At 41.7% G+C, this 25,495-nt stretch overlaps 1 protein-coding gene across 3 annotated transcripts in view; it reads right to left on the reverse strand.

Annotated features, from left to right (window-relative positions):
- Positions 1-20,097, reverse strand: part of SNRK (SNF related kinase) — a 42,012-nt gene extending 21,915 nt beyond the window's left edge. The window contains exons 1-3 of one of the 3 annotated variants that reach the window (XM_066630970.1): positions 19,844-20,097; positions 11,943-12,092; positions 7,940-8,633 (exon numbers count right to left, since the gene is read on the reverse strand). In XM_066630970.1, the coding sequence (XP_066487067.1) occupies positions 7,940-8,528 (589 nt within the window). In that variant the 5' untranslated portion in view covers positions 8,529-8,633; positions 11,943-12,092; positions 19,844-20,097. Of the gene's footprint in view, positions 1-7,939; positions 8,634-11,942; positions 12,093-18,338; positions 18,357-19,843 lie in introns of those variants that run through there. The other 2 variants (XM_066630971.1, XM_066630972.1) reach the window with 2 other exon arrangements.
- Positions 20,098-25,495: the final 5,398 nt, after the last annotated feature.

Consider the following 25,495-nt stretch of genomic DNA (forward strand, 5'->3'; position numbering starts at 1 on the left):
GCCATGTTGCTGCCCATTCTGCCAGTCTGGAGAGATCCTTCTGGAGCTCCTCACAATCACTTCTGGTCTTCACCACTCAGAAAAGTTTGGTGTCGTCCGCAATCTTTGCAACCTCACTGCTCAACCCTGTCTCCAGGTCATTTATGAAGAGGTTGAAAAGCACAGGTCCCAGGACAGATCCTTGGGGCACACCGCTTTTCACCTCTCTCCATTGTGAAAATTGCCCATTGACACCCACTCTCTGTTTCCTGGCCTTCAACCAGTTCTCAATCCATGAGAGGACCTGTCCTCTAATTCCCTGATTGTGGAGTTTTTTCAGTAGCCTTTGGTGAGGGACCGTGTCGAAAACCTTCTGAAAGTCCAGATATATAATGTCCACGGGTTCTCCCACATCCACATGAAGCTTACAGACAGACAAGCAGGCAGGAAGCCTGCATGCTAGAGGGGACAACCAGAGAATGTCAACTAGAGTAGGACTGGGAAAAATCCAGAAAAATCCTTTTTTGTTTTTTTTCTGAAAAATTGGAAAAATTGAAAAAAGAAAAGAATTGATTATGGAATGTTTTATTTTAACATAATTAATAATCTATTTTAAGACACGGTGTTTAAATATTTTCCAAATCATTTCTAAAAAATATGTATGGTATCAGATTATTCTAATTTCTGTGCACTGAGGACAAGCAAGTCCTAGATTACAAACTGAACTTGCCAATACAAGAACAAGATGCATTTCTTCCTTTAGGAGATGCTGCTATTGTCACAAGAAAAGAAAAAGGTTTCAGTTTTGTTTTTGCATGTGGGTAGGTATGTTTGGTTCTGTTCTGTCTCTTCACTAGGCCTCAAAGCATTGGAAGAAAATACAGAGCAACAAAAAGGACCTGAAAGTATATACTTAATTTAAAAAGGTAAGAGTTTACATTTATCTGATTCCAGAAAACTGAATCATTTAGCTACATTAGTTTATCTTTATAACCTTTGTGTAAATAATAATTTAATTACTACTAGTCTGGTACTTTACTTCCCCCACCCACAAACAGATTAGTGTCTTCTTGCAAACTAGCCATTAAATTATTTTTCTCTCCTACTCCCCTCAGGAAAATGGTGAGACCAACATCTAGCATATGAAGGCATTTTCACATTACAAGTTCTTCTGAGAAGAAAAATGTGATTTGCAGATACTGTCAGATGAAATACACATTTCCAAATACTACCAAGATGACAAAACACATTCTTGTATGTAACAAGTGTCCTGCAGATATTAAAAAATCCTTCATGGATCTAAGTGAAGAGGACCACAATGATGAAAATGCACATAGTTTTTATCAACATTCTCGTTCAAGAAGTCCTCTTTCTACTCCATCTGTAACATGAGCAGCAACACAAAGTGTTTTCCCATCAGCAGCATCTTCAAGTAAACATATACTGAAGACAGCTGCATCCCAAAATTATTCAATAACTTCATTTGTAGACAAGAAGACACCTGAAGATCAGGAAAAATTTGATCAAGCTCTTGTAAGAGCAATATATTCTTCTGTAACACCATTTTCAATACTGAAAATACATACCGGCAGGAAGCTTTGAAATTACTAAGACCATCATACCATTTGCCCAGCAGACATTCTTTGAGCAAGCCTCTTTTGGAGTCAGAATATGAATGTGTAATGGAATCTGTGCAAGGAAAAATTAATGAAGCACTGTGTCTTGCACTACGTACAGATGGATGGACAAATGTGAGAGAAGGAATTATAAATTTTGTTATAACACCTCAACCAGTTTTTTTTACAAAAGCACTGAAACAGGAGAGAACAGACATACTGCAGAGTATATCAGCTGTAAAATATGTGAAGTCTTGCAGAAAATTGGGAGTGGTAAAGTATTTGCTTTGCTGACTGACAATGCCAGCAATATGAAAGCAGCATGGGAGATCATAATGGATAAGTATCCACATATTACTGCAACAGGATGTGCATCTCATGGGCTAAACTTGCTTCTTAATGATGTTTTGAAACTGAACACCCTTCAAATGAGCTAGACACGAGCAAAAGATGTTATAAAACATGTAAAAGGTACTCATATTGTAGCTGCAGTTTTCAAGAAGCAGCCAGTAGAAAAAAATGCAAAGAATAAAATAGTGACACTAAAGCTCTGTAGTAAAACTCGGTGGGCTGGAATGGTGATCTCCTTTGAAAGTTTACTAAAAAACAAAGAAGCTCTTCAAGAAACAGTAATAGTTGAAGATCTTAAAGTACCCAGGAGTGTGAGAAACACTGTTCTTGATCAGGATGTCTTCTGGGTTCAGCTGCAAAATTCCATGAAGATTCTAAAGCCAACTGCTGCAGCAATCACTGCATCTGAATCAGATAAGGAATTTCTGACTAAAGTGCACTATCTAATGACCAAGATAAAAACAACTGTTTTTGAAAATCTCAGTATATCTCCACCTACAACTATAGAAGTGAAAGATTTTATTAAAAAAGGGAAGAATTTTGTTGCCACCCAATTCATGCTGCTGCAGATCTGCTGGATCTAAGATTCAAAGGAGGAAATATAAGTGATGATAGCACTGTTACTGCATTTGACTGGATTACAAAACAAGCATCACATTTAGGACTTGATGATGAGAAGGTACTTTCAAATGTTGCAGAATACAGAAGATTTTCAGGAATTTGATCCAGGAACGCAATCTGGGATTCTGCCAAACATATTCTCCTGCAACATGGTGGCAAGGTCTTTGCACAACACAGCCTCTGACTCCTCTTGCTTCTCACCTTCTTCAGATTCCTCCATCTTCTGCAGCATGTGAAAGAATCTGGTCTATGTTTGGAAACACTCACACTAAATCAAGAAATAAACTGACATGTGAAAGGGTAGAGAAGCTGGTTTCAATCCGGGCAAACCTTCAGTTTTTAGAAGTTCATAATAACTGTGATAATGACAGATACAACAGAGTAGCTGCAGAAGCAGAAACTGAAACCGATAATTACAGCTCAGAAAATGATTCTGATTAAATTTCATGCCCATTCACTGAAACTTTTCCAAAAATATCCGGGTTTTTTTTTCCAGAAAAAACGGGTTTTTTTCCGAGCTTCAAAATTTCCAGAAATTTTACATCTCTAAATTGTCAACAGGAAGCAGAACCTCATGCTTCTTGTTAACGTTCTCTGGTCATCTGCTTATAGCAAGTAGTACAAGCAAGACACATTCAACCTTGGCACTAGCATTTAAGAATGAAAACAAAGTTAAAGGGCATGGGGGGCTGCGGAGATAAAGTTGCCCCCATCCAAAGTTTCCAGATATGTAGGGAAGGGGCTGGAACTAATCTTTTGCAGATATGGGAGATGACTGTAATGCTGCTTAAATCTTATCAGTTAGATCAGTGGTTCCCAAACATTTTAGAACTGGGACCTATCTTGAAAAAAGTTCCACTTTACCAGCCACTCAAGCCTCTGTGGCTATAATGGTTATTGGGTATGCGCCACCAAGTAGCAAGCTGTTTAACCATTGATGCACACAGTCTATTCTGCCTTGTCAGTTTCATGACCTACCAAAAGTTGGGTTGAAACCCACTGGTAGGCCATGGACTCCCAGTTTGGGAACCATTTGGATCAGATTAAGGGTTAAGGGACAGTTTAGGATTTGGGACACAGGGAAGGATGTCACATTTTGCAATTCTTCCTTTGGATTGCTGCCTCTTCCCCATTGCTATCTATTTTCTTTCAATCAATGTGTTTTATGTTTCAAATACTGCACTTCTTTTGTATAATATATGGTGCCCAAGAGAGGTCAACATGCTAGCCTCAGTTTACCAAATCTTTTGTGATCAGGTTGTGTTTTATGCAAGGTATTTTACAAAACCAAAGTACAAAACAATCTGCAAGACTTGGCAAAAGTTAAAGCAACAAATCTCAATAGTCGACTATACAGCATGTATGATTTTGACCTATCCTAACATCCATCACATTACAGCACATTACATTTGCGCCTTAATTTGAAACAAATCTTCTATTCACAAGGCAGAATTTCAATAATTTTGTTGTGCTGCTTGGAAATGAGTGAGTGGACAGATACTGTATGTATATTCCATAAACTTCTTTTAAGATGGAAGCAGACAAGTGGGTAGAATTCCTTCAAAGATATGAAACAAGACCGAAAATATTAGATTAAGGCCGCAATCCTAAACAACTTTCCAGCACTGGCAGAAGGGTAATGCAACTTGGAGGTAAAGTAACAAACATTGCCTTACCTTGAGGAGGCCTCCATGACTGCCTCCCAACTGTAGGATGCAGCATATTCCCTACTGGCACAGCTATGCCAGTGCTGGAAAGTTAGTTAGGATTGCGCCCTAAAAGTTTTCAAATATTACTTTCCAAAAATAGCAGTAGAAATTTACTTTAAAAATGAAGAGGAAAGTGAATTGGCAAAGCAAAGAATACTTCTGACAACAAAAACATACATGTTAAAAAATTGTTAGACAGGAATTTACAATTTCACTGACCAGTTTTACCCCTACTAGGCATTCCTACCTTTAGAACTAATAAATTCACCTTCAGTTTTAAAAGGTGTTAAAAACCCTAACAGAGAAATTCTTTACAATATTTCAACTCTTTTCCTAAAGATTGTTTTTCTTGAAGCATCTTTTGCAGAAGACCATTGCACATTCACAAAGACTCAAACTTAGAGCCCTCTTGGGGAAATACATATGCAGGCATGTCCCGGTATCCAGTGTTCCATTCCAGAACCCCAGCAAATACATGAAACCACGGATACCAGGGAACCCCCTCCCCCCCCACACCCTTCAGAGACCAGTAGAAGCCATGCTGAGGATGAGACTATGGCCTCTGCTGGGCTCAGACGGACTCAGAGACAGAAAAACGCCACTCTGTTTTGTTTTTTTTAAAAAAAAGCCCCCAGGGCTTCCCTGGGCCTCCTAATGTCTTATAAGGCATTTTAAAAAGTCAGTTCCGGTTTTCTGAAAAAACTGGAAGTGACTTTTTTCACTCCAAGAGTCAGTCTGAAACCAGTGGAGGCCATGTGCAGACATATACGGCCTCTGCTGGGCTCAGAAGATATTCCAGAGGCAAGGGGGGCAGAGCTTCCCTCACCTCCAGAGGGGGTGGGTGCGCAGGTGGGGCACAGACCCACTCTGCGGATATGTGAAACTGCAGATACACCCCCCATACCTACAAGATGACATAAGTCACTTCAAGAGAAATACAAAAATTACTGTTCTCAATAAAACAACTTATGGCACATGATCATGTGTGCAAACATATTGTATTATATATATTGTATTATATAAAACAGAAATAATGAATATACATACATCAATAGGAATGTATATACCATCTCTTTCTTTTCTCTGAATGTAGATATATTGCCTGCTGTTATAGTGTAGGTTTTCAATAAACTAGGTTCAAACACTTCCATTTCTTGTTTCCTGGTTGTATATATTTACTGACAACTTGATTTAGTGCCAAGAAATTAAAGTCTGGCATTTGCAGAAGGCCAAACACAGTGCTCCCAGTTCTGATCTGCCCTTGTTTCTCTTAAAGAAATAACTCAGGTATTTTGTTTCTCAAATTAACTCCCTTCACCTACACTCGACCTTTCCACAAAGCATTCTTAAAAAGGTTTCTGCACATGTAGAAGATTTACAAACCACCGTTAAGACAGACAGAAAAAAAACAAAATAAACTTTCTAAATGAATGGTCAGTTGATCCAGACCATGAGAATTCCTTCACACAATGTTGATTCCAGTTTTCAGACAACTCTCAGCGAACTGCCTTCCATGGAAGCTCAATCTGGGTGAACCCGAAGAGAGTCACTCAATTACCACCACTTGAAGGTTATGGGCACAGAGGTAACCACAAGAATCAGTAGTGGGCTCTTCTGAGGGTTCTGGGCCATCAATGTGGACCTTGCATGTGTCTCCAGGTTTTTCAAACCTAGAATCCATGTTTTAAACACCCAACAGGAAACACTAGCAGAAAGCCCAGTTCAGTAAAACTGGGAGTAACTCAGTGGAATTCTTACTCCATCATTACTGAAGCTATAGAACATGAAACAAAACCGGAAATACAAGGTCTATTTCCATATGAAGGCTTAAATGGTTAGCCAACTAAATGTACAACCTAAATTATGATTATTTTTAATCAGATGTCTAGATTAGAAGTGCTCCAGTTCTCCTTGCATAATTTATACACCCAAACAATCAACAGGCTTCATGTAGATGTCTTAATCCTTTCCATACTTACACATGAAAAATATATTCACTATACAGATGTACAGTATACTTTTGTAAACATGAAAAAGTTCCATAGTCACCTGACCAGGAACTCTTAACACAGTATATCCAACACTGCCACCTGTGAAGATTATTCTGTTCACAATACCCGTTCCTTTTTAGGGATAAAATTGGAAAGTTGCTTTATTGCATTCTCCCCAAATAGAGGCAAGTTACACATGCAAATACACCATACTGGTCTTGTCCACCAATGAAACATTTAACTATTGGCAAAAGTTACACAAAGTTGACATCCTAAAGGAAAAATCTAAACTTGCACTTAATCCTTATTCTATCGAGATATAACTTCACAGGAGAAATGGGTTTCTCTCTTGCAAAATGGAAATCATTTGTTATTGGGATTGTAATTGTCATGTGAAAAGTTCACACACCCAGCAGTTCTCTTAGCCCTTGTGAGGAAATAGCTAGCCAAGTAGCATATCAGTATTTTGCACACATATATAGAAACATGCAATTAACTTGAAAAGCACAAATTAGCTTCTTGCCTATCTCCTGCAATACAGGTGTAGCAAAAAATAGATGCAACTTGTTTCCCTTGTCATTTTTAAACAACCAACAACATTCTTTCAAAAACTGATGTGTGTATAAACATGAAACTTAGCAGATTGAATTCTCTGAACATAATCTACAGAAGTCACTCTACAACAATTTAGTTATAAAATATGAAAACTCTGCAGTAGAAACAGTACTCAAACCACCTGAAAACCTATTATTTCCTGAATCTTCAAAGGTCACTGAGAAATACTAAGAAAAGAGCAGTATAAAAATCCAATTAATTTCATCTGGTACAATTTCAGCTACAATTTAAAATGTGCCTCTTGGAAAGGCATATATAGGCGTTCTCTAGTATCTGCGAAAGATATGTCGTCATCCCCAGATACTGGAAATCGCAAAAAAGGAGAAACCCTATCTCTGCTGATCCTCATACCCTGTGGCCCACTCCATGTCCCCAACCTTACAACACCTCCCAGACATGACCTGACATCACAATCACATACCAGAGGTGGCTTCTGTCACATCCGTGAAGCCTTCTGAAGAAACTGGGAGGCCAGCAAGTCCTCCAGGGTGTTTGGCGCGGCCCCAGGTGAGTCCCTGCAGCACCACAACCCTGCTCCCCTAACAAGAACTACCTGTAACAAGGAACTTGACCATGCTCCCACTATGGATAAGAAATACAGGGATGTAACAAAGTTCCCCTCACCATGGGTACAGACATGGTTTTATGCAATTAAATTACTACTCTGTAAACAGTTGCAAAGCATTCTGGGGCCCTTACTACAGTTATAGATCTGTTCTTACTGTTGAAGTGGAATGAGGAAAGCAACTTTTTTTTCAGAAGTTGCCAATGCACCCAAGTGTCTAGATCAGACGTTTACCTATCAAAATGCAAAGCTGTATAATTCTAGTGTCATTTTCCCAAGTGATCAGGGTCCACCACTGAGGGTGTACAACATCAGTTAACCATTTACTTACAAGCCTCTAACTGTATTAATTCTGAATTAGACAACATTAGACTAATAAAAATGCAGAGAGATCTGTATAGAAGTTATCCTTAAAGCTATTTAATTCCATTAATAGTTCATTTTGAGAAAAGAATTTTGGCAACTAGCTGCATCTATCATTCATTGACTTACCTACTGCAGGTGCATCATACTCATCCCCAAGGAGAATTTCAGGAGCAGAATATGCAAGAGATCCACAACTTGTTGTGAGTTTCTTTCCAGGCTGAAATTTGTTGCTGAAGCCAAAGTCAGTCAATTTCACAAGTCCTTGTTTTTCAAAGAAGACAACATTCTCTGGCTTTAAGTCTCTATGAACTACATGCAGTTTATGGCAGTAGGAGATAGCATGAACGATCTGAGCAAAATATTTCTTGGCCAGATCTTCATTAAGACCTTCTTCGTGCTTCATGATGTAATCAAACATATCTCCTCCATCACCGAGCTCTAGGATTAGGTAAAGTTTGGTCTGGGTGTCAATTACTTCATACAGGCGAACAATATTAGGATGTTGCACTAGTTTCATGCATCTAACTTCTTGGAAAAGATGTCCTGTGGCTAGAGTATCTAGCTTGGTCTTGTCAATTACTTTCACTGCTACCTTTTCACCTGTAAACACATGTCTGGCAAGTTTGACCACAGCAAAATGCCCTCTGCCTAAGGTTTTATCCAAATCATATAATCCAGCAATTTTTCCATCATATCCTCGTTTGAAACCTGCCATAGTGCTCCAAGTCAAGTAGCGATGCTAGAATTTTTTGAAAGTGATGTTTTTTCATATAAGGATATCTGAAGCAGATAAGCAATCCATTTTCATGACCAGATGCACCTAAAATAAAGATTATAGAAAATATATTTACTTATCAGAGGACTTCATCTCCTCTAACAAGAAAACTGGTAAAACCAAGTTTTAAAAAGAACTTGAAGAAATCATTCAGTCTGACTAAAAAATATACTGAATAGGTGGAAGATTTGTACAACACTATGAAGTATTTAAATTAGATAAATACATGTCCATCCATAGACTTGGGGGGGGCGCGCTGAGGAAACCCTAACAATGGGTCTGTTCTTGACCAGACCTCCCTGCAGAAAAACCAGCCGGCTTAAGCAAAAGCCAGACGAGCACTTGCACATGCTTTCTGCAATGGTCAAAGTCAAGGCACTCTTGCAGGTGTCCACACAGATTCAGGTACTTGTACCAACTGACCTATAGCCAGCTCCATTGGCTGCATCAATAACCACCAGTCAGCAGCTCCAAACCTTAATGGGAGGGAGGACGGAATGAGGAAAGAAATCTGGGTGAGTGAGGATAGAAGAGGGAGGGGCAGGGGAAGGTCCTCAGATTGGGGGAGTTTCCAAAAGAGCCCCATAAGCCTGTAATGAGGTTAGTTGGAGTAGAGTAGTCAAGGGAGGTTTCAGTTCCTCACTGCTTTAGGTCATACATCCCCTCCTCAGGAGGCATCTCTGTGGCAGAGAAGGAGGAATGGTGGCATAGCTCCCTTCCTGCCTCATGGGTCTGAGGCTTTGTTAAAGGCTCCAGCTGGCTGAACTACCCACTTCTGTTACCCCCCCCCCCAACCATTCAAAGGGACAGCCCCATGTCAGCTGCATGGACCTCTAGCCATGACATCTCAGGCCTTCTCCCATCCCACAGGCATGTTGACAGGGGAAACTCACAATACATATACACATTTTAGGAATTAGGGAACAAAAATAAGAAAAAGTAATGCTAATCAAGCTAACTGAAATTTGTTGCTTCCTCTACAAAAAATGTGCTAATAAGTCTGATTAAACTGCTGAAAGCTGCACTGAGCCCACAGGTTAAGGTAGGCAGCAATTTTCAATCTTTTTCATCTCATGGCATACTGAGAAGGTGCCACAATTGTCAACACATACCATCAGTTTTCTGACAACTGACAAAGAAAGGGCACTGCTGTCCAGGGGCTCACATACCCAAGTGCCAATACAAATATATGACCCACCCTCAAGTTCCTGCAGCACACCTGCAGACCATTCATGGCACACCAATGTGCTGTGGCATAATGGCCAAAAACTGCTGGGGTAGAATATACATAAAACGTTGATTATTTCAGCAATCTGGTAATACAGAAGAGATTCTAGGAATTACTTTGTCCACAAACACTGTCATTCACCAGTTAATGAGCATAGCAGTACATCAAGAGAAATGTGCTTGACACATTCTTAGCTCATTAAAAACACAAGTTTCTAATACATACTATTAAGGCTAAATATGCTGTTTGCAATTAGTTTCAAATGTAACTTCCTTCTAAGTTAGAATTCAGGACATTACTAATATGAAGAACAAACCCTCCACTGACTGAGATCAGAATCCTAGGTTTGCAAAACTAGCAAGAAATTGACAAAGATTTGTTGTTTTTAATCTGGCATTGTTGAGGAAGAAGTACAATTACATAGATACTGTATCTAGAAGCAAACATTCAAAAGCAGCAGCCAGATGACTGAGTTTTAGACTTTATTACATATGTGCTATCCTCAGCATTTGTTTGTATTCCACTCCCAGCAATGTCTACATCTTCAACCGATGTTGCTACAGCTATGTACCAGGCCAGTGGGATTCACCCACTAATGGAAGATGACACCATGCAATCTATCCAACCTTCTTCAATGAAAAATGCACTGGGAGTAATGTGGGAACAACCATATTGGTGACAGCAGCACAGCGAAGGAGGAATATAGAGGTCTTTGTTTCTGGCGAGTAAGATAGGATTACAGCCCAAGTCTTACAAAACAAATGGGATTACTTCCAAGTAAAATAACATCATTTTCAAACACTTCTAGATATAAATCATGGTGATCAATATAAACAAAAAACAAAAAGAAAGAACTGGACAAATTCTAACAATGGAAGGAAGGAAGATGGGCTTAAAGCTGATGCAGTTCTATCTGGTCAGTATTTAGCTGGGAACAAGAAAATATTGTTCAACTATGCATTAAGGTGATTTAAGAGCAAACATATTTCTAAAGTTAAATGTGAAACAATGAACAAAGAGTATTCAAGACAGGCACTTTGTGATCAAAGATACTGCTTTATAAGCTGAACAGCATAATTTCATCTCAACTTTAACCACTTAGAAGTTACAAAATATATTTCATCCACTTGAACTGTATCAACTTATGCATTTATATATTAGAAACTTCTGCATCTATACTTGACAAAGACTTAGAGCAACGTACTCCAATTTTTAAAATACAGAAGAGAACTTGTGAGTAATACCACAAAATTTTGTTTCACAACTAGTTTTAAAGTTGTATGTCCAGCTATGTCTCCAATATATATTTTCTTAAAGTGCTCTACAAAAAGCTGACATCACAATTTTGTCAAGTCATATTACTAGTTTTCTAATAGTGGAAGCATGTGTAAGCCACACTCAAACTAGAATGCATAATCTTAGTCAAAATTGTTTTTTTCTGGTTGAAACTCATAGAGCCTGTCAGTTTTTCAGTTTTTTTATTTTAAAACCACAGGAAATTTTTTCGATGTCATGTTACCTTTACATCATTTAGAAGCTGGCACTAATAAATGTTGTTGCATTTATAACCACCGCCTCTCTCATACCATATCACTCCTAGTGTTTCCAGCACAGGGACATAATACACCATCACTTCCACAATTCAACAGCAGTAACAGCCTCCATCTATAGGAAGCTGTCATTCCTACTCAACTATAACATTCCACATTATAACATTATCAACTCACAAAGGAATTAATCACACTCAAACCAATTCTCCTAGTCCTGCTAATAGAGAAAAAAACTTTAAGTAGAATTCATAGCAATGCAAGAAAGCAAGTGATGCCTCAAAGGAACATTTTGCCTCAATGCAACACATGCATATCTTTGTTGCTACTCCAATTTAGAAAAGACATTATTATGACCACTTGCACATATTTCAAACAGGTAAGCAGCAAACACATACTACCGCAAGATACATACATATTGTTCAGATATGAAACATGGTGCATGAGTTTTGCAAAAATCAGGCTAGAACAATAATTAGTTGTCTTACTGTAAATACTGCTTACAAATCATGTTACCTTAGTGGCTAGAAAGAAGTGAATTAATGACACTTGAATTTATCAGACCTGAGGTCTACCAACCTTGGCAGTGCCTTCTCCAAAGGTATCATCTTGACTAAGCTGTGCTTGTGAAGTTTAAATTTTTCTTTTCTTTTTCCCCCTGAAGATTTATCTACTGATATTTCCATATCCAGTTCTGAGGACAGTTTCTCATTTTTCTTTCCTTATTTCCTAAACAGAGAAACAAACTTGCTTACTGAAAAGATATCATATGGCTAACATACCACTATGACCTCACAATTTTAAACACTGTGTTTAAACCTCATAAAAATCACTGGCATGTTCACAAAAAATGCTACCCCAAAACTTCACCATGAACCAATACTCCAGAAATCAACATAGTAGTTTGTGCATTATGTTCTTCCTCCAGAGAAGAATTTAAACATAAATGTTATAGCACTAAACCTATGCATGTTTACTCATAAATAAGTCCCATAAAAGTCAAAATAGGCTCACTTCCAAGTAAGTGTGCATAGGACTGCAACCTCTGTACCATGACAAATACAAATGCAGAGGAGCATCTCAACTAATGCTCTCATCATCAGGTATTCCCTGCTCAGGGAATACATGATCCCTCTATGAAGGGAAAGATTCCATATGTGAGTAGAATGCTCCTTCCATTCCAGAGGGAACTCTCAACAGTAAAAGAACTAGCCAGCATGCTTTCCGGGAAGACTCCAAGCAGGGCACTATATCCCTGACGTATTCAGAATCGAGGAATTCCTTTTAGCCTACATTATTTTTCTCATCCCAACAATATCCTTCCCTTGTACAGACAAAGATGCCAAAAGACTATTTCCATTATAGCTGCACAACAAATACCATCATAATGAGACCCAAAGTAGCCCACTCTAATCCAATAGGACTTCCTAAAAATATTTATTAAGGCACAGTTGCATACACACAGGCATCTTCCTGTTCATTTTGAAAAGAAGGCATCTCTGACCAGTATTATTCACACCTTGGTCACATCCAGGTTTGATTACTGGAGCATACGCTATCTGGGGTTGCGCTTAGAGACTGCTTGGAAATGCTGAAGGTACAAAATGTGACTGCCAAGATGTTCATTGGGGCATGTTTTTCAGAGTCTATTATTCTGGTTCTGTTCAAATAGTTATAAGTTTGTTTCTGAACACAATTTAAAAAGCAACAGTTACTATTATGCTTATTAAGAATATTTATATACCACTTTTAAACAAAAGCGGTACTATCTAATACTTATCTATAGATATGTATTATATACAGATAAATTAGGAATTATATATACATCCCTAAATCACTTGAGACCATGATATCTGAAGGTTTGCTTTCTTCTGCATGAGTCTGCTCAGCCATGGTGTTTGTCACCAGAAATCTTGCTCTGCACCCCACTGCTACATCTGACTGATTGGCATTCAGGCCTTGTCAGTAGTGGTGCCCAGACCACAAACCTCTTGGAATAAAGGCTCAGCTATCTTCTTAATGTAGGCATTTAGGCAGGTAATAAACTTCTCAATTTTCCTGCTATGGTTTTGGTTCTTTGGTAGTTAAAGATGCACTGACTTAATTACTTGCTGATTCTGTTTTAGTATGTATTATTATATATATTGTTTGTACAATACAGTGGTGCCTCGCAAGACGAAATTAATTCGTTCCGCGAGTCGTTTCGTATTGCGAAAATTTCGTCTTGCGAGGCACCACTACAAACTGCAAACAAACAAAAAAAAAGCAAAAAAATTTGTCTTGTGAAGCACGGCCATAGAAAAATTCGTCTTGCGAGTCACCAAAAAAATCGCAAAACGCTTTCATCTTGCAAGTTTTTCGTTGCGCGAGGCATTCGTCTTGCGAGGCACCACTGTATATTGTATATATTATTGTGCATATTGTTTACTTTTAAGTCAGGAACTTCAAGCATATTTCTCTAGAGAGGAGGCAGGCAGCAGCCACAGACAGGAGAAGTGGCTCCTTTGACCCTCACGCGGCAGCTCCGAAAAAGGAGCAGCTGCGGCTGCTTTGCATCTCCTGCTGCTGATTAAGAGGAAGGCTGCAACCCGATCCTCATTTACCTGGAAGTAAGCTCTGTTGACTATTATGGGGCTTATTTCTGAGTAGACACACCTAAGATTGAATATCAAGTCCTTTTTCTGTCCCATAGGCACATCCCCCCCCAGTCTTTGGCTGCAATCCTAACCACACTTTCCTGACAGTAAGCCCCATTGAACAAAATAGGACTTACTTCTGAGTAGACCTGGTTAGGATTCTCCCTTTGTCATGTAATTATTTAATTGTATTAATTATATTAATTAAAAATTAATTGTAATGTAGTAATTTAATGTAAGTAAAAAACTGGGAGTGTGCCTTGACAGCATGCCGTGAGCTGAAAAAGGTTGAAAATGGCTGCTCTAGAGCATAAAAATACACTAAAAAACAGCTTTAAAAACAGTGTAAAAAAATACACTAAAAAACAGTCTTATTCTTCATTCTCTTAGTCCAGCTTGTATCCTTTAAGCCAGTGTTTCTCAAACTGTGGGTTGTGAACCAATTTCAGCGGGTCCCCAATCATTTTCAATGTGTATTTTATTTTTAATATATTGATGCTACCATGATATGTGACTGCATTTGGGGAAAATGTGACAGATCTGTGCTTTTAACAGACTACTATGTATTTGCTTTTAACAAGGATAGGGGCTTATGATTTTGTCATATGGGAGCTAAAAATTTTCCTGCTTGATGATGTTACTTCTGGTCATGAAGTCACTTCCAGGTTAATGACACCACTGGCAGTGGGCCCCAACAGACTGTCGTGGGTCCTGGTGCTAAAAAGTTTGAGAACCACTGCTCTAAGCTTCCAGTTTGAGGCTTATCATCATCAACATGTGAAATGTTTCTAAATTTTGTTGTTGTTTTTTTAATTTTTAAATCACAGGATCATGGATCTTCCTCACTACATTTGGTCTGGTCTCTAGAGATAATATTCTGTTTGCAACTGATACTACAAGAAGTAGATCCAGTTGGATTAACATTTTGCTGTGGTGTTTCCTAGATGCACTGTATGAATGTTATCTTTAAACAGCAAAAGAAATCCTTAAAACTATTACCATTCTCCATTGTCCAGATAAGGAGCCAACAAAATAAAGGAGGAGTCAGAACATTTTCCTCCTATACTCAGAAGTCCAGCACTGTACATTGAATCAATTTCTTGAATGGCTTGTCTTAAAGAAAACATTACATGAGCATGCCATATCTATTTCCGTGAACTGTTTAATCAAACCCAAAACCACCCCAATGTTCAAGTTAAGGGTTCAAATATTATCCACTTCTGTAATTGGAGGGGAGAAAGAACAAGTGGGTTAGAGTATCAGTGAAGTGCTGGGTTTCCTCAAGCAAGAAAACAAAGCACTGTACTATGGTAGCAGGCATGCAGGGGCCAAGTACAGAAGTTTGGAAGAAGCACATCTTACTAGTCACTTGGAAACAATTCTTACTAGAGGCAACTGCTTAATTAGTAGGTTGCTCTACAAGTTTTATGCAATTTCAATTTTAATAAAAATATATAAAGGCACACTGTGTGCACACATGCATGCACCGAACATTACTATGCATCCTGAGTGCTTGACCTGGTTACGGCATTCATTAGTTGTGCACAATATTGCTTTGTACAGCTCACAACCATATAGCAAGGTCAGGAGAGAAAAGATCTGCCCTATTAGAGAAGAGTTATCCAATAACTGAAAGTGCCTATCTCAAAATTATATTGCAGAACAGTAAGACACAAAACGGAAAAAAGTGCTGCAAAACAAATTTGGAAAAGAGGAGCAAAAGAATACTAGATAGCAGACCTTGTTTTTGTGAAAGAGGACAGAAAAGATACAAAGGTGACATCAGGCATAACAGAGAGAATGGGAAAAAAACTGCTGTAGACATATAGAAAATGTTACCAGAGCACTGGTAGAATACTGAAGATGAGGGTGATGAGTTAATTTAATTCAATGCAGAACAAAAAGAAACTAGTGGAACGATCAGAGTATAAGGTTACACCACCTTATCCTAAGGAGATCTCAAAGCATTCTGGATAAAAGAAAGCCATGTTACTGGAACCTCTATTTATTATAGGACGCAATCCTAACCCCTTATGTCAGTGCTTTCTAGCACTGACATAAGGGCAATGCAGCTCTGAGGTAAGGGAACAAACACTCCCATACTTTGAGGAGGCCTCTGTGAGGGACACCCAACTGCAGGATGCAGCACATGTCCCATTGGCACCACTATGCCAGTGCTGAAAAGTACTGACATAATGGGTTAGGATTGCGCCCTTAACCAAATTATTTATTCCATTTCTGCCTGAATAATACTGGCACTCTGCAGAAACAACCACATTATTTCTGTTCTTGACAGTAGAACTCAATGCAATTTTATTGGAAGGACCATTTATAAGCAGCTTTGAAAGCCCCGAGAGGCTATAAAGTGGGTTTAAAGTTGTTGTTTTTTTAATTTGAAATTACAATACTAGATGCCTTTACACTCCACTTAGTAAATTAAAAAAGAAAGAACTTCACAATACTTAATCATCTGAACCAGTGGTTCTTACACATTTAGCATTGGGACTCACGTTTTAGAATGAGAATTTGTCAGGACCCACCAGAAGTGATGTCATGACTGAAAGTGACGTCATCAAGCAGGAGAATTTTTAACCATCCTAGGTTGCAATCCTACCCACACTTACCCAGGAGCAAGTCCCATTTACTATAATTGTTAAAAATTCTATTCAATCAGATTTCAACTGAACAGCTATCTACTCCAGATTTTTTCCAGTACAATGTATATTAATTATGTACACAAGGAACACACAGTGTACAAAATTCCCCTAAGCAGTTGTGTAGACAGCTAAGCTCACTCCCTTCTCTTTAAATGATGTATAGTAACTGTTGATCAAATTTTTTTTTAAAGTCCTAAGTTCTGCAAAGCTTGCTTTTCTCAAAGAAGCAATAACTGTAAAAGAACAAAAATATATCACCACTATCCAAGTTATCCTAAAGAAGCCTAGATGTATTAGGGGCAAATTATGCAAAAATAAATTATTCAATTTTAAGACACCAACATTCAACTTCTTAGGGCATTGGTAATCAAACTGGGGCGTCATGACGCCCCAGCCTGTGGGTCCGGGCCTCTGCCCCCTTAAGGGGTGGGGGCAGCCAGGAGACAGGGGGAAGGTAGGGGGGCTGCAGGGGCTTGGGTGCAAGCCTCCTGCAGCCTCCCAGGGGTGCGGGAAGCCCTACGCAACCTTCGGCAGGGCTCCCCAGGTCAGGAAGAGTGAAAGCTGAGCAATCGCCCCCCACTCCGCAAAACTGGAAGCGGAGCACGATTGCTCTGCTTTCCCTTCTGATGGGGCTGCAGGGACTGGGGTGCACCCTCCAGTCCCTGCAGCAGCCGTCCCTGTGTGCAGGGAGCCTTGCACGAGCACCTGCAGAGCACCGAAGGTGGGAGAGTGGGGCGATCGCGCTCCGCTTCTGCTTTTGTGGAAGCAGAGCAGATAGTTCCACTCTCCCTTTCCCTGACCCGGGGCGCCCTGCAGGCGCTCATGCAGGGCTCCCCACACACAGTGACAGCTGCTGCAGGGACTGGAGGGTGCACCCCAGTCCCCGCAGGCCCCTGAGCGATGTGATCCTGGGGATCACATTGCTGCCTTCCCCCTGCTGCCTCCCCCCCCCCCGCCCCCGCCAAGACTTACTGCGGGTTTCAAACTCTTGGAGAGTTTGAAAACCGCAGTCTTAGGGTATTTTCCAAACTTTTTGATAGGCTAGGAAAGGATTCCAAAATCTACTCTGCTAAACTCTTTCCCTACTTTCCTACACCAAGCATCTAATGTGAATTTCCATAAAACGCTATGTAAAAATAGCAGCCTATATAAATATAAGTGCCTGCACTAGAGGGCAGGCTTTAAACAGATCTTGACTTGCATTCTTGGAAAGGAATTCACTGTAGTAGAGCCATACTTAAGGCTTTAACCACCTTAGCATTCAAGGAAATATATGTACCTCCACTTTCTGCAAAGCTGTAGATAAACAGGAATAAACCTCAACTTACAAGCCACAAGCAGTTTTTCCTTCAGAAGTACTGATCTACTGAAGCCATTCATATGCAAACAATTAATACTTCTACCACTGACAATGGAACTATATAAACAAACTAATGCTAATTTTCCACCATTCACAGCAATATAGTAATTTTTCTTTAAGCCACTCCATGCCATAAATCATTCTTGGTGATAAATAATACCACAACAACATTGTGACCCTTTGCTTCATTACCACAATCAAAAGGAAAAACAAAACAAAAATGCTCCACAGGTGCCTGTGTCAGAAGCTGACAAAGCACAATAAGATGCAACACTGAAAAATGGCTGTTCGCCAAAGAGATTATAATAATGCAATACTGTACTGTGCTCTTGGCATGACACCCTTATGAATACACTTCCAAACAGAAGGAGAGGTCTTCTTTTTGGGGCAGATCAGCAGAAAAGACAAAACGGCTCAGCTCACTCTGGACAAACCTGTTGGCTACTCATCCGGTTTGCAAAAATAAGATGCACTGTCATTCCCATGCAACCCCCTCCCACTCCACCCTGTGCCCCCCCCCCCCCGCAGCTTGGGTGTAAGAACTTCTTAGCCTAAGCCTCAGACTGCCTGAGGAATAGAATAATGCAAGGGGAGGAGAGGGATCAAGAAGGGTCCTTCCTCTGCTCAGACTGCAGGGGATGGGGGGGTGGCATGTGAGAGAGGAGGGGGAGGGAGGGAGAGAGGGAGTCTGCTAGAGATGAAAGAGAAGGAAAAAAAGAAAAGGTGAACTCAGCTTCACCCTTTTAGATGGAGCATCATTAACTGTACCTTTTAAAAATACACACACACAGCACCATACTACTTAAGGCCCAATCCTAGCCACACTTAACTGGGAGGAGGCCCCACTGACTATAATGGGACTTACATCTGAATAGACATGCCTAGGCTTGGGTTATGTGGCTGCAATCCTGTCCACTCTTACATGGGAGAAAGTCCCATTGATAAGGGGGCTTACTTCTGAGTAGACATGCAGAGGCTTGGGCTCCCATGCTGCAACCCTATCCACACTTACCTGGAAGGAGGCCCCATTGACTATAATGGGACTTCTGAGAAGACATGCAGAGGCTTGGGCTTCCATGTTGCAATCCCATCCACACTTACCTGGAAGGAAGCCCCACTGACTACAAGGGGACTTACTTCTGAGTAGACATGCAGAGGCTTGGGCTCCCATGCTGCAATCCTATCCAGTTACTTGGGAGGAAGCCCCATGGACTATAATGGGACTTACTTCTGAGTAGACATGCAGAGGCTTGGGCTTCCATGCTGCAATCCCATCCACACTTACCTGGAAGGAGGCACCATTGACTACAAGGGGACTTACTTCTGAGTAGACATGCTGAGGCTTGGGCTCCCATGCTGCAATCCTATCCAGTTACCTGGGAGGAAGCCCCATGGACTATAAGGGAGCTTACTTCCGAGTAGACATGCAGAGGCTTGGCCTATCATAGTCTCTGCCTCACACACACACACACGACAAATTCTTCCACTGTGTGCCCCCGAGTGTGTTCCATTCACACGCACAGATAAACACGCATCCTGCTTCCTCGCCTTCCCCTCCCCCAATCTGTCGCAAGGAGAGAGAGAGAGGGTGTGTGTAGTGTGTGTGTCAGACCACACACACACACACGGAGGCTGGGGCTTAGGTGCTACCTCCTTCCCACAACGCCGCCACCGTTGGGGTACCCGAAGGGCTCGCCTCCACCGTCCCCTTCCCCTTCCTCGCCCATCCTCACGGCACCTGCCCGGAGGCTCCCGGGGGGAGCAGTGACGGCCCCCAGCCGGGGTGGGGGAGGCCTGTGCAGCCCCCACCCGCCCTTGGCAACTTACTCCCGGGGCTGGCAGCAGCGGGGGCAGCCACGGCCCTCCGCTCTCCCCGCATGGACGGCGGCGGCTCCTCCTCAGCGCGCGTCCTCTGCCGCCTCACGGGGAAGGGAGCCGCAGAGTGGCCTCCTCACGGCAGGGCTGCTGCCGCTCTCGCAGTGCCGAGGCTCGCGCGCCAACGGACTAAGCCGGAGTCTCTGCGTCCCCGGCGAGCGGCGCACGCACTGACAACAACAGCGGCGGCGGCGGCTCGCAGTCAGGGAACGGCCAGCAGGAGGGGGCGGGGAGGGAGAGGAAGCGCAGGGCCGGGAGGGGCCTCGAAAGAGAAAGGGGCCGCGGCTGCGCAGGCGCCGAAGGGGGGCCGCCGCGCGCGCACGGGCCAATCAGTGCCTGCCTCAGCGACTCGCCTGCGTCAGTGAGCGGGGAGGGCCGGCTGGAAGCGCCGGGCCTCCTGTCGAAGGGAGACGGCGGCCGACCGGCTCTGACGCTGCCACTTGGGAGTAAGCCCCACTGGCTATCATGGCACCGACTTCCGAGTAGACCTGCATAGGCGGTGTAGGTCTACTCAGAAGTAAGCCCCATTGTAGTCAGTGGGGCTTACTCCCAGGAAAGTGGATAGGATTGCAGCCACAGAGCCCAATCAATCCCAGGCAGGTCTGCTCAGAAGCAAGCCCCATTATAGTCAATGGGGCTTACTCCCATGAAAGTGGATAGGATTTCAGCCTAATGTTCATTTCATGCTGCTTTAGCTGAAAAATGGAAAAGATTGTTGTTCTCTATCATCATCACTACCATCAGCACCCTTTGAAAGCAGCATCTGGTAAACCCCATTGAAAAATTGTGGTTTTAAACCAGTGGTTCTCAACCAGTGGTACATGTACTACCATTTATATGCCTGGCAGCATCAGCACCCACTGCAACAGGAGCTTCCAACAGGGATAGGAAGCTGAAGCTCTAGTGCACAGTTTGTGAGTGCAAGAAAAAGTTCCCTCGCCCACCCTGAGCCTCTAACCCACTTTGGAAGCTCCTGTTGCAGTCTTCAAATCCGGAAGTAATTGGTGATGAGGCAGTCACCAGTTACTTCCAGTAGCTCCTCCAAGAACCGTGCACCAGCAAATTGTACACTAGGGGAGCAGCATTGAGAAACACCAGTTTACATTAGCCTGTCCACGTAAACCGCCTTGAATGCCATCTAAACAACAGAGAAAAACAGTATATAAATATTTAAATAAATATTATTATGTACTGGTCATTGTGTATGTTGAATGTAATAATTTCCACAAGGGACATTCTCAAGATCATTTAACACCATTGGGTCGCCCCTTATAAATACCCCTGTTGTACTCAGAGGACAATGAGTCGCAGATGAATGGATTTTTCCATTCCATCAACAGGCTTCTTTGTGAAGTGCATTTTTGAATCTTCTTTATTATTATTATTATTATTATTATTATTATTATTATTATTATTATTATTATTAATAATAATAATAATAATAATAATAATATTATTATTATTATTACTGAATACTGATTTTCAACAACAGCAAAAAAGGTTATCTTAAGTAGTTTACATCGCACAAGAAATGAGAAGATGGCTTCCTATTCCAAAGGGGCTTGCCGTCTGTAAAAATAAACACACCAGCAAATGGTCACCAGTGCTAAGAACTGGGCCGGTTAATCTCTCCCTACCAAGTATAAGAGAACCACACTTTAAAAGGTATCTCCTTACACAATTAGCAGGAGTGATTGCATTACGGAGTCGGAATTGATTATCTGGCGTGGCAGTTGTTCAGGACTACTCTATTTCTCTTCCTGCCAGTGCCACTGTTTCTCCAGACCTGTGAAGAAAAAGTTTGATAAAGGGCAAAATCCTAAGCCCTTATGTCAGTGCTTTCCAGCACTGGCGTAGGGGTGCCAATGGGACGTGTGCTGCATCCTGCAGTTGGATGTCACTCATGGAGGCCTCCTCAAAGTAAGGGAATGTTTGTTCCCTTCCCTCAGAGCTTCATTGCCCTTATGTCAGTGCTGGAAAGCACTGACATAAGGGCTTAGGATTGCGCCCAAAGTGACAATTTATGCTAAATAAAGGACATTCCAACCAAAAGCCTCAAATAAGGCATTTCTTTCACAGTTTCTTACAGAGCACTAACAGCCCAGTCCAGTGGTTCTCACACATTTAGCACTGGGATCCACTTTTTAGAATGAGAATCTGTCAGGGCCCACTAGAAGTTATGTCATGACTGGATGTGACATCAGCAAGCAGGAACATTTTTAACCATCCTAGGCTGCAATCCTACCTGCACTTACCCAGGGGTAGGTCCCATTTACTATCATTGTTAAAAGAATATACCTAGTAGCTTGTTAAAAGTACAGGTCTGTAACATTTCCTCAAATGCAGTCACATACCATGGTAGCATCAAGTCTATTATATTAAAAATAAAATATAGAAATGATTGGGGACCCACCTGAAATTGGATCGTTACCCACCTGGTGGGTCTCGACCCACAGTTTGAGAAACACTGGCACAGAGGCTTGTTTAAAAGAGACAAGTTACGTATTTTTGTTAGAAGACAGGCAGCCCAATCCTACTTTCCCACCCAGCAATGCAACAGTGCCAATGAGGCATATGCTAATCCCGTGGGGGAGTTTTGGCCTCATTTGTTCCCTTTTCTCAGGGTAAGCCCTTGCTGGCCCAATAAGTGAACTTGGACCTTGGCCAAGTTGGAACTTGGATATTGCTGATGCAAGTCCGTGTTGACCCCTGAAGATAAATCAGCCCTGGGAAGGGGGTTAGGATTCATTGGACACCACTGCCACTGAACCCACTCTCTTCATGGACACGATCCGCCCTCCACCATTCCCCATCTCCCCCCTGTTCCACTCACCCTGCCCTGTTCTACCCCCCTCCCTACCCCTGCGAGTTCTTTCCTGAGGTGGCAGGTGTCTGCAGTCCATTGCCAAGCGGACCCAGTCACTCGCCTCTTCCAGCAGCAGCCAGGCCACACTCTCTGGTGTCATGTTTGTAACAACTGGAGAACATGTTATTCCAGCGGAACGCACATTCCACTCCATCCCATGCTTAGGATTGGGCCATCAATTTTGCAACCTCCCTCTGCCCTAAGTCTTTTGTAGTGGATAGGTGTTAAAAATTCATTTGGTTTCTCTGCAAGTGTCATATTCTAGCGTTTCTTAAACTGTGGGTTGTGGACTGCTGCCTGGAACCACCTACACTTCCAGGTTTCCAAGTTTTTGCATTTTTTAATGTGAAAGGCCCATCATCAGCCTGCTCTAGGTCAAGTCACATCGTGTTTTTGCTGACAAAAGCACATCAGTAAGAACACAGAAGACGGGCTTCTTGCATTAAAAAATGTGAAAACTCGGCAACCCGGAAGTATTGGCATTGATATGATGATGCGTTGAAGGTGTGTCACAGGGCAGAAATGTTTGAGAAGCACTGCTATATCCTTGTTTATGCTTCCTTTTTATTCCCCTGTTGTTTAACAGACCAACTGCCTCTGTAGCAGATTTCCAGGTGTTAATATATTTAGTTTTATTGCTTGACTTCATGTTTTTATCCATGCACTCCTCATAATCTTTTTTTTTCTTTTGCCAGAGTTTGTGTTCTTTTTTGTTTTCCTTACTTGGATAAGACTACCCATTTCTAAAAGAAACCTTCTTGCCTCTTATAGCTTCCTTGACTCCACTCAAGAACCATGCTGGCATCCTCCTAGACTTGGTGGTGCCTTTTCTACTCAGAGACAGGTCATCATGTAGTCTATGCACCTATCACAAATTCATCTTTCTATCTTCCTAATCATCAAATCACTCTCTCTTAGGAGCCTCCCATCCCCAGAGGATTACCCTGGGCATAGCTAAGTGATCTGATATCTGGGGGTAAAAACATTTTTTTTTAACATTCCTGGGTTAACAGCCCCCAGGGGCAGAACAAATCCCCATCCCGGGGCATCCAGGAGGTGTTCTGAGGCACAGGCAGGCCTCCCTGGGCCTTAGAAGGCCTGCTGGAGGCCTTACAAAGGCACTTCTGGTTTTCACTAAAACCAGAAATGCCTTTCTAAGGCTTCCTGCAAACCTTCAAAAGGCACCCCCTGACACCCCGCAAAGAATGATACACAGAGCAATTAGCCAGCCCCTCTTAGCTATACCACTGCTGGACACAACAGGATATGGGTTCATCATCCCAGGAATGAGTCCTTTCTTACTGATCATTTCCCTCTTCTTCAGATGGACAACCTCCTTCTCTGAGACCCTCACTTTTCATGATAGCAGTAGAGCTATCAGTCCAGGAATGGGATACGTCTATCATGTTCCTCGTAGAAGTCTGATCCACATACCTCTTTTACTATCTCTCTCAGCTTCTCCGGGGCAGCTACGAGTATCTTGGGTTTAAGGAACTAACTTATTTTTTGAGAGCCAGGAACTCACTGAACTAAGGATACACCCATGACTTTTGCCCAGTGGGCAAATAGTCATACTTAAGACACTCTATGCAATATACTGTGCAATCATCCACTCCCCTGCTGGCTTTCTACATTCATATCTAGTTATGTTTTCTTGGGGGGAGGGGGGGTTCATAGTGTGCTTACTTGGAAAGCTAAAACTTACCTTGCATTTTAATTTTATTTTGCAGAGCTTGATTTTGAGGAAGAGAGGGGAATGCTATTACCTGGCCTTTTTTTCTTGCTATTCAACTCACAGAGATACTTAACTCACCTGTCTGCTTCTTGGGTAGGTCAATTTTTGTCACTTAGATGCTCCCTCCAATTCCCTCTTGTGGCCAATTAGAATCAGAGGGCCTTGTGTAAAGGAAGGGGATATGATTCAGCTTCTGGGTTGCAGCAAACTACACCAAATGGAGATTAGGGTAGTGTCAACCCCTGGGAAAGGTGATTTTTCTCAGGAGAGCAGACAATGGATACTGATCAAAGGGGGGATTAAGACAAGTCAAAAGACAATGAAGAAATCTGGTTTACTTTAGTTATCCTTAGCAGATACAAAGGGGGGGCAGAGTGCCTATACCTTTAACCTTTGTATAGAAGAGGGGATTTTGGCAGGTGGGCATGGAAGGGTTTAAAAAGCTGCACCTGCCAAAATTCACTCTTCTACACAATGGTTAAAGGTACTGACACTCTGCCCCCCTTTGTATCTGCTATCCCTAACTTTAGTCTGCCTGTAATTATCTCTTCTTCTGAATGTGTGTGCTGTTTTTTAAATGAATACTTATGCTGCACTTTATAAGTCTAAAGCAGTGGTTCTCAAACTGTTTAAGCACTGGGACCCACTTTTTAGAATGATAGTCTGTCAGAACCCACAGGAAGTGATGTCATTAACCTGGAAGTGATGTCACGGCCAGAAGTGACATCATCAATTTAGGCTTCAAAACTAATCCATAATCAGCCAAAAGTCCCATTGCACAGCACTCTCGTGGTGTTATTTTATATAGCTGAGTATTCAAATGTTCCAGCTCAGAAGTCAAAGCGGAACATAGACTTCTGCAAGGTTGGATCCTTCTTCAATCACCCTCCCCCCTTTTCAACATTCCATCTTTTCACCTATTCAGGGCAAAGTACCATCCCTCTGTTCCACTGGGAGCCCACCCTGCTCAGCAGCTCTGTAGCCTGTATTTTCAGTGGCAGCT

The sequence above is a fragment of the Tiliqua scincoides genome, chromosome 5 (genome assembly GCF_035046505.1).
Source record: "Tiliqua scincoides isolate rTilSci1 chromosome 5, rTilSci1.hap2, whole genome shotgun sequence".
NCBI classification, from domain to species: Eukaryota; Metazoa; Chordata; class Lepidosauria; order Squamata; family Scincidae; genus Tiliqua; species Tiliqua scincoides.